Source organism: Neophocaena asiaeorientalis, unplaced genomic scaffold (assembly GCF_003031525.2).
Source record: "Neophocaena asiaeorientalis asiaeorientalis breed wild unplaced genomic scaffold, Neophocaena_asiaeorientalis_V1.1 scaffold221, whole genome shotgun sequence".
NCBI lineage: Eukaryota > Metazoa > Chordata > Mammalia > Artiodactyla > Phocoenidae > Neophocaena > Neophocaena asiaeorientalis.
In genome coordinates this window covers 1,986,016-1,998,895 of record NW_020173766.1, presented here as the reverse complement: position 1 = coordinate 1,998,895, position 12,880 = coordinate 1,986,016, and the positions used below count along the sequence as shown (strand labels likewise).

Sequence of the window (12,880 nt, the reverse complement as noted above, 5' to 3'; positions counted from 1 at the left end):
GGACTGCTTCAGTGGACTCCACGGTAACCCCACCCCACACCCTACCCCAAATTCCTTAGCGACATGTTCAAGGGCCTATGACTAGTTTCCCTCATGCTCTATGTACACCTGCTTTCCAACCAAGAATCCTCCCTCACCACCCCCATATTAGCTATGCTCCTTCGCATCCACATATCCCTCTGTGCTCAAAGACTTTTAAAAACATCTTTATTGGAGTATACTTGCTTTACAATGGTTAGTTTCTGCTTTATAACAAAGTGAATCGGTTATACATATACACGTCCCCATACCTCTTCCCTCTTGCGTCTCCCTCCCTCCCATCCTCCCTATCCCACCCCTCTAGGTGGTCACAAAGCACCGAGCTGATCTCCCTGTGCTATGCGGCTGCTTCCCACTAGCTATCTATTTTACGTTTGGTAGTGTATATATGTCCATGCCACTCTCTCACTTTGTCCCAGCTTACCATTCCCCCTCCCCGTATCCTCAAATCCATTTTCTAGTAGGTCTGCGTCTTTATTCTCATCTTGCCCCTAGGTTCTTCATGACCATTTTTTTTGGGGGGGGGGGATTCTATATATATGTGTTAGCATACAGTATTTGTTTTTCTGACTTAACTTCACTCTATATGACAGACTCTAGGTCCATCCACCTCACTACAAATAACTCAATTTTGTTTCTTTTTATGGTTGAGTAATATTCCATTGTATATATTCCACAGCTTCTTTATCCGTTCATCTGTTGATGGACACTTAGGTTGCTTCCATGTCCTGGCTATTGTAAACAGAGCTGCAATGAACATTTTGGTACATGACTCTTTTTGAATTATGCTTTTCTCAGGGTATATGCCCAGTAGTGGGATTGCTGGGTCGTATGGTGGTTCTATTTTGAGTTTTTTAAGGAACCTCCATGCTGTTCTCCATAGTGGATGTATCAATTTACATTCCCACCAACAGTGCAAGAGGATTCAATGGCTGCCTCTGAACTTGCGATTCAGCGCACACAAGTTTTTTGTCTCCCGCGTCCCTCCGACAAATACTGGGCACCAACCATGTGCCAGGCACTACCCCAGACAGAGAATAAAAGAGAGATCGAGTGGGGCCAGGCCCACTCCGGCGGCCCCGCTGGCGCGCATGTTCACTGACGGTCTGCCACCTTGAAACGCCCATCCTGTCCTCTCTGAGCCACCTCCCCGAGCAGGGCCACAGGCCCGGCCCTCCCTTCCGCCTGGGGGCGCCCGAGCCAGGCTCGGAAGAACAGCTACCGCCCGGCATAGCTTCTTCTCCTCGTCCAGTCCGGGCCAAGCGCGGGAGAGACGCAAGGGCCACCAGAAGGCGGGCCTTCCTGCTGCAGGGCCTCCTGGATTGGGGGGCACTCCGCCTCACCGGGCAAGGACCCTGAGGCAGGCTGCCCGGCCGAATGCCTGAAGGACCCCGCTTGTACCGAAGGCTAGCTATCGCAGTGCCTGGTGGCCGGCCTGCGCGGCGGGAGAATCAGGTGACTCGGACCCGAACTCCAGCACACTGGGGCTCCGAATAGCTCAGAATCTAGCGTGGCCTTAGGCCTCGGTACAAGGGGCCTGGGTCGCGCAGCTGCAGGCCCAGAGAAATGGAAGAGTAGGGTGGGGAAGAGGGCGGTGTCTAGAGCTGAGGCTGTGCGTGTGGGGGGCGGGGCTTCAGGTGTTGGAAGCAGAAAGCCGAGTTGACGGGTTGCAGGTCTCCGACACGCTTGGGAGGATGAGAGGCATGGCTGGGGCCTTCCAGGAAGCAGAATAGGCGCCTCTGTTGTGGGGGCAAACGCCCAGGCAATTTCTAAAATTTATAATTCTCTAATCGAGTGACTTTTATGTTGAGCAAGTTTCTTGACCTGTTAACATTTGCTGTAAACCAAGGTCCAAGACAGGCATAACTTAACTGGCATTAGGAAAGGAACCATGTCCTCCGCTGGATAGCCCCTAGCATTCTGGTCTTGGAATAGCTGAATCAGATTGATTCATTGATTCATTCAACAAATACTGTTGAGAACCATCTATGTGCTAGGCACTCTGCATAAGTACAGAGGATACGATGGTGAGCGAAAGAGATCCCTGCTTTCATAGAGCTGACCTTCTAGTTGGGAAGAGCTAACTAAAGAAAACGTGAAAGGAGCCATGAGAATGTATAACAGGGGAAGCGAACTAAGATCTACTGGGTGAGTAGGAGGTAACCAGAGGAAGCACTTTCTGGACTGTGAAAACTTCTCAGGCAAAGGCTGTCAGGCCAGAATGTCTTGGAGCTGTAAGGCCCGTGAGGCTGGAGCAAAAGCAACTTAAGGAGTGTGGAGTTCCAGATGAGGCTAGAGAGGTATGCAGGGATAAGATCATGCAAAGCCTAGTAGGACATGATAAGGCTTTGGGGTTTTATCATAAAAGCAGGGTACACTTTGAAGGGTTAAGGAGGGAAATGATATGACTAGATTTGCATTTTTAGTTCACTGTGGCTGCTATGTGGAGAACAGATTGTAGAGGGTAGCAAGAGTAGAAACTGGGAGACCACTGAAGAGGCTGTTGCAGAAGTCCAGAGGGGGTTGATGATGTCTTGGACTGTGGTGGTGGCAGTTGAGAAGGAGAGAATTGTATGGATTTGAGATACACTGGCTAGGTAAAATTGCCAGAACTCAGTGATATCATGGATATGGAGGGTGAGGAAGGGGAGGTGCCAAGGGTGTCGCTCCCTAGATATATGGCAAAGATTCTGCTCGCTTTTGGGTTACTCACCACCTGGGATGTTAGGGAAACTGGGCTGGCTGATCTTGTACTGGTTAGACTGTGCTTAGCTTTGTGGATTGAGTGGAGCATCAAGCTGAATGCTGTAGAAGGGACATGAATAGGAGAGACCATGGCACAGTTTCTCCATTTGGGCCAGACCCTAGCACTGCTTTTTTTTTTTTTTTTTTCTTTGCGGTACGCGGGCCTCTCACTGTTGGGGCCCCTCCCGTTGCAGAGCACAGGCTCCGGATGCGCAGGCTCAGCGGCCATGGCTCACGGGCCTAGCCGCTCCGCGGAATGTGGGATCTTCCCGGACCGGGGCACGAACCCCTGTCCCCTGCATCGGCAGGCAGACTCTCAACCACTGCGCCACCAGGGAAGCCCCCTAGCACTGCTTTTAATGTGATTGTCAGGCTACTTTCGGGCTAAGAATAAAGAGACAGTTGTCCAGACTCTGTCCCTGTGTGTTCATGGAAGCCTTCTCTGTATTTGTTGGCAAATTTAGGGGTTCCACCAGATAATCTTTGAGACCTTAGTCCTGCAGAGATGATCAATTTCTTACATGTAAACAGAATTTCAAAGTTGGAAGAGATCTCAAGTTTTCTTAGTCCAGTTTATAAAATACTTTTATGTTCTTTATATCATCTTCACAATTATTTATTGAGCTCTTACACCATCATGATTAGACACTAGAAATAGTGTCTTGTTCTTTTCTCTGAAGATGAATAGAATAAGACTGTATAGGTTCATTTAGTCAATAAAATTGATTAAGCACCTTTGTGCCAGGCAGTTTTAGCTGCTTCAGATACAAAATGATTACAACTTGTCTTTGACCTTGGAGTTGCATGTCTGCAAACCCTGCCATTGAGGACAGCTGAGTGTATTAAAGGGTTTGATTTGGGCGTGATAGATCCTGACTTATCTGTAAGATTAGATAAGAAATGGTATGTATCCAGCAGACTTTTTGGGGGGTATCCTGGCAAGATCCCAATTCTTGTCCATCCAATCTTCAAATTCTATAATTGATGGGAGGGCACTGTGGGAACAGTTATTGTACCCTTGTGGCTGCTCTTTAGGAATGTAAATTGTAAATCCTCTGTAAAACACAAAAGAAAGGAAGGGACAGGAGTATCGCCAGAGACAGGTCGTGTTTAAACTTGAACTTCTGAATGGGTCACTCTTTCGCAGGTTTACAGTTGCACTAAGCAGATTATGTGCTCCACTGGGCAACCTGAATGGCCCCTCTACCACTCCCTTCCCTCAGCCCCATGAACCCAAATGGGCAAATTAAATACTAAGTAACTGTCCTGTGCTTTATCAGTGCCGGAGTGAGAGCCCTAGTTGACTTGCAAAACTGCTCGGCTCCAGAATAGGAAGGGTGGGGAGTGCAGCACTGATGGGTCTCTTATCTGACTCTCTGATGGCAGGAGGGAGATGACCTCGATATTACGGAGCCCTCAGGCTCTCCAGCTTACTCTGGCTCTGATCAAGCCTGATGCAGTTGCTCACCCACTGATTCTGGAGGTAAGAACAAGTCCTAAGCCTCTACTGTATGTCGGAGGCATTGCTTTTGTTTCAAGTGCCATAGGGCCATTTGCGAAGACTGACAACACAGTCCTGTGCTAGATGGTGTGGAGGCAAAGTTAGAAGCCATGACTCTGACCATAAGGAGATTAAAAATCTACTGGAGGGCTTCCCTGGTGGCGCAGTGGTTGAGAATCTGCCTGCCAATGCACAGGACACGGGTTCGAGCCCTGGTCCGGGAAGATCCCACATGCCGCGGAGCAACTGGGCCCGTGAGCCACAACTACTGAGCCTGTGTGTCTGGAGCCTGTGCTCCGCAACAAGAGAGGCCGCGATTAGTGAGTGGCCCCCGCTTGCCACAACTAGAGAAAGCCCTCACACAGAAACGAAGACCCAACACAGCCAAAAATAAATATACATTAAAAATCTACTGGAGAATTGGGACAGATATAAAATATAAGAAAAGATCCAATACAATAATAAAAACCAAACCTCAAGACAATGTACGTATATCAGTTCTCTACTAATGTGTAACAAATTACCACAAACTTAGCAGCTTAAAACAACACTCATTATCTCACAGTTCTAGAATTTAGACGTCCAGTAGGTTTGGCTGAGGGCTGGGTTCTCTCCTTAGAGTTTCACAAAGCCAAATTCCAGGTATCGGCTGACTGGGCCCTATCTAAAGGGTCTGGGGAAGAATCCACTTTGATACTCATTCAGGTTGGCAGAATTTGGTTTCTGTGGTTATAGGACTGAGATAGACCCATGTCCTTGCCGGCCTTCAGGTGGGGCCTACCATTTTTAGAGTCCACTCACATTCCTCATCACATGGCTCACTCCATCTTCAAGACAGCAACAGGGCATCTCTTTTCTTCTGACCCACCAATGGGAAAGACCCTCAAGTCCTAGGCTCTGAAGGGTCCTCAGGGTTGTTTTGGTCTGCCTGGGTCTCCCATTCACTCAAATGGTCCCTTTGACTGACTTTTATCTTTGGGGTGGTGTTTATCCAGGCTGTTCATCAGCAGATTCTGAGCAACAAGTTCCTTATTGTACGAATGAGAGAACTTCTGTGGAGAAAGGAAGATTGCCAGAAGTTTTACCAAGAGCATGAAGGTAGGACCAACAGTCCTCTTGAGTGGGAGGCTTCTCTATCACAAGAGAGATTTTACCTGGCCACACAATGTCAGGCTCTCTCTGACCTACGAACCGTAAAATTGCAGCCAGTCTTCTAAAATCTTGGTTTATACACAAACTTTTCATGATTATCAGTATTTTTTAAATGTTTTCTAGGAGGGTTCTACATCATGGTCCCAACAAGTAACCTAGTTTTATGTCCTGATACTATCACTAGTTACCAATTTACTCTGTCAGACATTGTCCAAAGGCTCATGATTTCTTTTAATTCCCCAGCAACCCCATGAAGTAGGTATTGTTATGTCCCCAGCACACAAATTAGAAAACTAAATTAGGGAAGTTAATGATTTACCCGAAACTACACAGGTTGCAAGTTGGAGAGCCTGGATTCAGACCCAGGTATGTCAGACGCCAAGGTCCTTGTTCTTTTCTCTAAAACAGTTTTTATCATTCCAAATAGGGAGTCAGAAGTATAAAAAGTTCTCTTGGCACCAGTGTCTTGATGAAGGTACTCTCTTTGCAGGGCGTTTTTTCTATCAGCGGCTGGTGGAGTTCATGGCCAGGTATTTCTCATTTTGGTTATAACATCTTCATCCACTGAGACTTACTTCCCCTGCCTCCTAAATAGATTTTTTAATTTTATTTGCCACTCTTTAAACTTGTAACCAGTGTCAAGTGTCTGAAGAAACATGGGCTTGGGCCAACACTGACCTTGTGGCCACTTGTCCCATGGTAGTTAACTGCTCCAGGAGCTGTAGAAGAGTATTGTTGAATGCTACCTAGCAACTCTTCTGATCCCTGTGGCCTTTCTTGATCATCCGCAGTGGCCTTCCATCACCTTCTATTAGAAGCAGTATTGGCACTCAACTAGAAAGGCAAGGAGACTCTCAGGATGTCCAGTGTGCCTTTATTTGTGCTCTACTCATGGTATGCCCTCCTGGACCCGATAGCCAGATTCCTGACATGTGCTCCATTTGTTCACAGTGGGCCAATCCGAGCCTACATCCTCGCCCACAAGGATGCCATCCAGCTCTGGAGGACAGTGATGGGACCCACCAGAGTGTTTCGAGCACGCCACGTGGCCCCAGATTCAATTCGTGGGAGTTTCGGCCTCACTGACACCCGTAATACAACCCATGGCTCAGGTGAGTCTGCCTCCTGTGTCCACTGTATTTAATAAGCGAAGCTGGTTTGAGGTTGGTGGGCAGGCATATGGTGGGGTTGAGAGCCAGGTCCCTCAGTGAGCTTTCTTCCCAGTTGTGTTTCTGGCCCTTTGTGGCCACCTCAGCAGATGCGGCCCCAGGACTTAGGGGCAGGAGAAGTATAGGCTCTGGTTTCTGAACCTGATTGTGATTGCCTCTTGCCTCCATCCTAAACTCCTTATGAGAACCCCTTCTCTTTTTTACCTCCCCTTACAGACTCTGTGGTTTCAGCCAGTAGAGAGATCGCAGCCTTCTTTCCCGACTTCAGTGAACAGCGCTGGTATGAGGAAGAGGAGCCCCAGTTGCGCTGTGGCCCTGTGCGCTACAATCCAGAGGGAGGCATCCACTTTGCAGCTGGAACAGGAGGCCCAGGGCCAACCTGACGCAGGCCTGTTGGTCTGTGAAGAGTGATGGCGTTGCCCAGCCTTTTCTCGCAGACCTCTGGTCCAGAGCATTCTCCTAGGACCAGGGAGGCCTGGGGCTCATTGTGCCATCTCTGCTGGGCACTGCCACTTGCATAAGAGCCTAGCTCCTCACTGCTACCTCTTCTAGAATCTAACTCTCTATCTACCTCTTCTCTGGAATGTTCATGGGTGGTTCAGAGGAATGATGGCTCCTTTTTTTCTGAGAACTGTTCATCCTTTTTCAAGGAGGGGCTTGCCTAACTGACTTGCCTGAAAAATGCAGTGACTGTATTAGCAACATTTGGTCTATTTTCCTTAATAAAAGTCAGTATTCTACTGAATCCTGCAGGCTGGGAGCACTACTCTATGTACTGTCTCTATCCCTAACTGGAATAATTAAATCTGTCCTGAAGTCAAGTTTCTGGTCTATGCTAAGTAAAGAGAGAATTATGGGACTTGCCTAGTAGTGCAGTGGTTAAGAATCCGCCTGCCAACGCAGGGGACACAGGTTCGAACCCTGGTGCGGGAAGATCCCACATGCTGCGGAGCAACTAAGCCCGTGCGCCACAATTACTGAGCCTGTGCTCTAGAGCCCGTGAGCCACAACTACTGAGCCCACATGCCACAACTTCCCACATGACACGGAGCAACTGAGCCCATGCCCCACAATTCCTGAGCCTGTGCTCTAGAGCCCGGGAGCCACAACTACTGAGCCCACATGCCACAACTACTGAAGCCCACGTGCCTAGAGCCTGTGCTCTACAACAAGATGAAGCCACCACAATGAGAAGCCTGTGCACTGCAACAAAGAGTAGCCCCCGCTCGCTGCAACTAGAGAAAGCCTGTGCACAGCAACGAAGACCCAACGCAGCCAAAAATAAATAAATAAAATAAATTAATTAAAATAAAAAAGGGAGAATCGTGAAGAAATCTCCCAGGAGGTTCACACACAGTGTGCAGCTTATGTAGTGCATGAGGCACCCAGTGACGGAGCTGACTGTGGGCTCAAATCCATGCTGTGCACCTGGCACAGGGCTGCATCCTGGAAGAAGGGGCACCTTTCGTTTGAACAAAAGTATGTCTGCCCAGTAGAGGCATATTGTTATGACTCACTTTTTTTTTTCTGATTTGCACAAAGCCACTAAAGCTAGCCATGTCTCTGCTGTAGCTGAGGATGACAGTTATCTATTGCTGCATGACAAATCACCTCGAGATTTTGTGGCTTAAAACAATGACTTAGAGATGTCACTGGTGGTCCAGTGGTTAAGAATCCGCCTTCCAATGCAGGGGAGATGGGTTCGATCCCTGGTCGGGGAACTAAGATCCCACATGCCATGCGGCAATTAAGCCCGCACACCCCAACTACTGAGCCCATGCGCCACAACTAGAGAGCCCACGTGCCACAAACTACAGAGCCCACGTGCTCTGGAGCCCGCGCTCCACAACTACAGAGCCCACACGCCACAACTAGAGAGAAGCCCATGCGCTATAACAAAGAGCCCGCGTGCCGCAGTGAAAGATCCCATGTGCCACAACTAAGACCTGACACAGCCAAAAATAAACAAATAAATAAATATTAAATAACAACGATTCATTCTTATGTGTCTGTGGATTGGCTGGGTGATTCTGCTGGGCTCACTGGGACTCACTCACATGGCTGCATTCAGCATTTGGGTCCAACGTGGTCTTTCATCCTGAGCTGCTTCATAGCATGGTTGTTTCAAGGTTCCAAGAGAGCAGGCCCCCATTCACAAGCTCATCACGCTTCTGCTTGTGTCATGTTTGCTGATATCCCATTGACAAAGGCCAAGTCACATGGCCAAGCCCAGAGTCCACACATAGGGCATGGAGAGTGGGAGGTGTGAATCACTGGGGGCCATTACCATGACAATCTACAAACTGAAAGTAGTGAGGAGCCTTGAATTTATATAGAACTTATGAAAACAAATACTTGCACAAGCCAACAAAGGAGATGAAGAAATAGCCAGAGAAGGAAGGAAAAAACCGAGGGTGTGTGGATCAGGAAAGTCAAGAGAAGAGAGTGTTTAGATAATGAAGCAATGTTGAATGCTGTTGAGAAGTCCAGAATAATGAATCCCTTAAAGTACCCCCTAAGTATGGCAGCATGGAGATCGCTGTGACCTTGGCAAGAGCGGCAGCTCTGGAGTGGTAGGGAGCTTACTTTGTGTGGAAGACAGTGGGTTGAAGCATTTATACTGTCATACTACCTGTGGGTTTAGAGTGGGATACCTAGGAGTCTTAGAGAATCTTCTTACAACTGAATCTGTAAGTGTATGTCTACATATGCTCCCATCTTCTTCTATCTTCCTGTTACAACATAGGATGGGTCCTGCTTCCTGTTAAGCCAGTCCTTCCATGTTGCTCTGAATCCCATCTCCTCGCTTTTTTGGTTGTCTAGTCTTTACTGCACTTTTACCCTTCTCCACTGAGTCCTTCCCCTTTGAATTCAAACATGTTTTGGTGTCTCCCATTTTTCAAAATCATTTTAACCTCATTTTCCCCTTTGGCTACCTGTTTCTTCATCTCTGTACAGACAAGTCCATATCAGTTGTCTGCACTGACAGGCTCACCCCCATTTTCTCAGCAGCCCATTACGGTATGGCACACTCACCATTCGAGAGGAGACCGGTTGCTTTCTTTTTCTTCTTCTTTTTAAATATCTGACCGGTTGCTTTCTTTTTCTTCTTCTTTTTAAATATCTATCTATCTAGGCTGTGCCGGGTCTTAGTTGTGGCATGTGGAATCTTTAGTCGTAGCATGCAGGACCTTTTTAGTTGCAACATGTGCGATATTTTAGTTGCGGCATTCTCCCCCGCAAAGCTAAACAAAGGCCAGCTGAAAACACCAGGAAAACTGACAAGAGAGACTGATCAGGAGCCCCAGCTATCGGTAAGCAGCCAGAAGAAGCACTCTCCTTCCCTCCATTTTTCGTATCTAATCCTTAAAGCTCTGTACCTGTGAATATTTCTTGCTCCACGTGCCCCTCAGTCCCCACTTATATGGCCACTGTAGAGAAGACATCCTTGGTGACTGAATAGAGTGAAGTGACTAGAGATTTAAGTGAAGGGAATGGATGTGACTGGCAAACAGAGTGCACAGAGTGGAGGGGAGGCAGGAGAATGCTGGGACTGAAACAATCCAGCATGTGGTGGTGAAGTACCCTACAAAAGGCTGAGGGTGACCACAGAAGCTGGAAAACAGTTGAAGGAGTATGGGGAGAGGATAGGAATAAGAAAAAGGTAATCAAATTCTGCTGAGGCTGCAAGAGAAATGAAGACTGAGCAAAAAGGGGAATTAAAAAAATATTATTGCTGGGCTCCAGCAACAGTGTCCACTAAATGGTGGGTACAGAAAAGAGTGGAGAGGACTGAGAAGTGTTTGGGATGAAAGAGTGAATAAAAGGCGATTACTTCCAAGTCTGTTAAGAGATACAGTAGATGGAAAGAAAATGGGATTAGAAGAGAATTTTTCAGAATAGTAATAATTTGAACATGCTTAAATGCTAAGGAAGTAGAGTCGTTAGAGACGGATTGGTTTACAATAAATATAATTTAGAATCATTAAAATTCCTGAGAAGCAGGAGGGACTAGGACACAAACACACTTTAGAGGAAAAGGTCAATTTTGGAATTAAAGATAGCTCCTCCTTCACTATAGGAGAGAGGCATAGGAATGCTTGCATGTTTCATTGTGGGGATGTTGGCTCTTTCTTCAGCAGTATCTCTTTCATTTGTCAAACAGGAGTCAAAGCCATCTATTGAAAGTGAGGGGAAAGATGAAATTCATAAAGCATGAAAAGGTTTGAAATAATACTTATGAAGCATGGGAAGGGGAACTGACTCATGAGACATAGGATTACGAGGCATTTCTGAGGGCAAATTAAGAACTCTGTGACCCTGTATTTGGAATATGAGTTGCATGCCTTGTCATGTGTTGTGGTGAGTTGCAGCCATGAAATGTGCAATTGGTGGAATTATCCAAGATCAGGGATTTCATGAGCAGGCTTGGTGAAAGATCAAAGGGACAAGGAATATTTAGTCTTAGCAAGTAAATAGTTGAAACAATCATCCAAGGATTAAACTGGACACAAAAAACAAATGGACAGAGAGGACAATGGAGGGTTCCCACTTGGTGGCAAACCTGTGTGCACAAGAAGATATGAATGAACAGGTCGGCAGTTTGGAGATTGTGGTTGGGGTGAGGGTGTTCTGAGTTATTTGAAAGGTAGAATGTGCAGGTGAACACAGTGTTTCCTCTCAAATTGTTTGGAAAGGAGGTGCAGGGATTAGAAGCTGGAGCTTTGGTGACAGATCGGAATTCAAATCCTGGTTCTATCACTTTCTAGCTATGTGACTTTAGCTATATTTGTCTCCACTCAATTCAGGTGTTAAATGAGAAAGTTATACTTAACTTTCAGAGTTACTGTGAGGATTAAACTAACTCATGCACATAAGGTCAAAAACCCAAGATCTCAATAAATGACAATTTAAATGATCTCTTCTTCTCTTTCTTTGGATTTCAGATAGAAAGAGTTAAGTTAATCACACCTCTCAGTGTATGACTTAATCTCACACTATTTTCCTTTGTCTATTTTAGCACATTTAATTACTGACAATGTTTTTGACAAGACTGTACAGTTAAAAGTGGCTTTCTCATATATAAACTTAGGTAATGCATAGAGATAGCTGATAGATTATGATTAGGGTAGGACACAATTCTAGTTACCACTTTACCAAGAGCAGTTGAAACCAAATGAAATCACGTAAGTTGATCTCACACTCTTTATGCTGAGGTTAAAGTAAGCATTCCTGTCCCCTGTAGGGAATGTGGAACACAGAAACGGCACCATGGCCAAAGTACACGACTGATTTCTTATGAAAGCGACTGTAATATTAGTCTACCAGAAATAGAACTTTGATTCATTGAACCCATTAACAAAATAAAATAGGCCCTTTGACAGCTCAGACAGAAACCCAGCTCAGTGGAGTACAAAGCTAGGATTCAGGGTTGGAGGACCAATACTGCCTGAGTCTCTCACAGTGAGAAGCCTGGATGACTGAGGAAGAAGGTTTCCGAAGGAGCAGAGGGCAGGGTAGGGCAGGGAGGGTGTGTGGCTCAAATGAGCTGGGCTGGAGGCTTAAGGAAACATGTTAGTGAGTTAAATCAAGAGTGATGGGGCTTCCCTGGTGGCGCAGTGGTTGAGAGTCCGCCTGCCGATGCAGGGGACGCAGGTTCGTGCCCTGGTCCAGGAAGATTCCCACATGCCACGGAGCGGCTGGGCCGGTGAGCCATGGCCGCTGAGCCTGCACGTCCAGAGCCTGTGCTCCGCAACGGGAGAGGCCACAACACTGAGAGGCCCGCGTACAAAAAAAAAAAAGAGTGATGGAAGTTGAGAAATTCCAGCAGTTTTCCCCCTAGAAATAGAAGCCACAATCCTCATGTGATTGAGTCCCTCTGAAAAGCATGTTATATATAAACCTCTGTGGTCCAAAGTTTTCTCACAAACAGAGATAAGTCTCTTCCATGTGGGCATCAAGAGCTACACACTTATTTGGGGTCCTGGGAGTAACTGGCTCCTCCTGTCTCTCTCAGAGCATTTTGCATAAGCAGGTGGGCTGGGGGGGGGGGTTGGTCATCTAGTTAGTGGTTTAAGATTTTTAACTCACAGGTCTGGGAACTGTGGACAAGATAAGACTTTCATGGAATCTTTCTCCTCTTTCAGCTTTGCCTGTCGCTACAAAGGTACTATTATGGAAGACTGGGTGGTAACTGGGTTACTGGCAGTGTAGCCACAGTTGAGTGGTCTTTTTTTCTCCTGAACTAACAGCATAGCAGGAAATGAGGGCTTAT

General features: G+C 46.8%; 1 protein-coding gene across 3 annotated transcripts; it reads left to right on the top strand.

Annotated features, from left to right (window-relative positions):
* Window positions 1–1,403: 1,403 nt before the first annotated feature.
* Window positions 1,404–7,356, top strand: NME6 (NME/NM23 nucleoside diphosphate kinase 6). 3 transcript variants are annotated; one of them, XM_024751456.1, is made up of 6 exons: window positions 1,404–1,494; window positions 4,171–4,267; window positions 5,281–5,383; window positions 5,928–5,967; window positions 6,389–6,549; window positions 6,823–7,356. In XM_024751456.1, exons 2-6 carry the CDS (start codon window positions 4,178–4,180, stop codon window positions 6,987–6,989), a joined length of 561 nt encoding a protein of 186 aa, XP_024607224.1. In that variant the 5' UTR covers window positions 1,404–1,494; window positions 4,171–4,177; the 3' UTR covers window positions 6,990–7,356. The 3 variants fall into 3 exon arrangements, with proteins under 3 accessions (XP_024607224.1, XP_024607223.1, XP_024607225.1); XM_024751455.1 differs by lacking the exon at window positions 1,404–1,494 and adding an exon at window positions 1,719–2,187; XM_024751457.1 differs by lacking the exons at window positions 1,404–1,494; window positions 4,171–4,267 and adding an exon at window positions 2,211–2,636.
* Window positions 7,357–12,880: the final 5,524 nt, after the last annotated feature.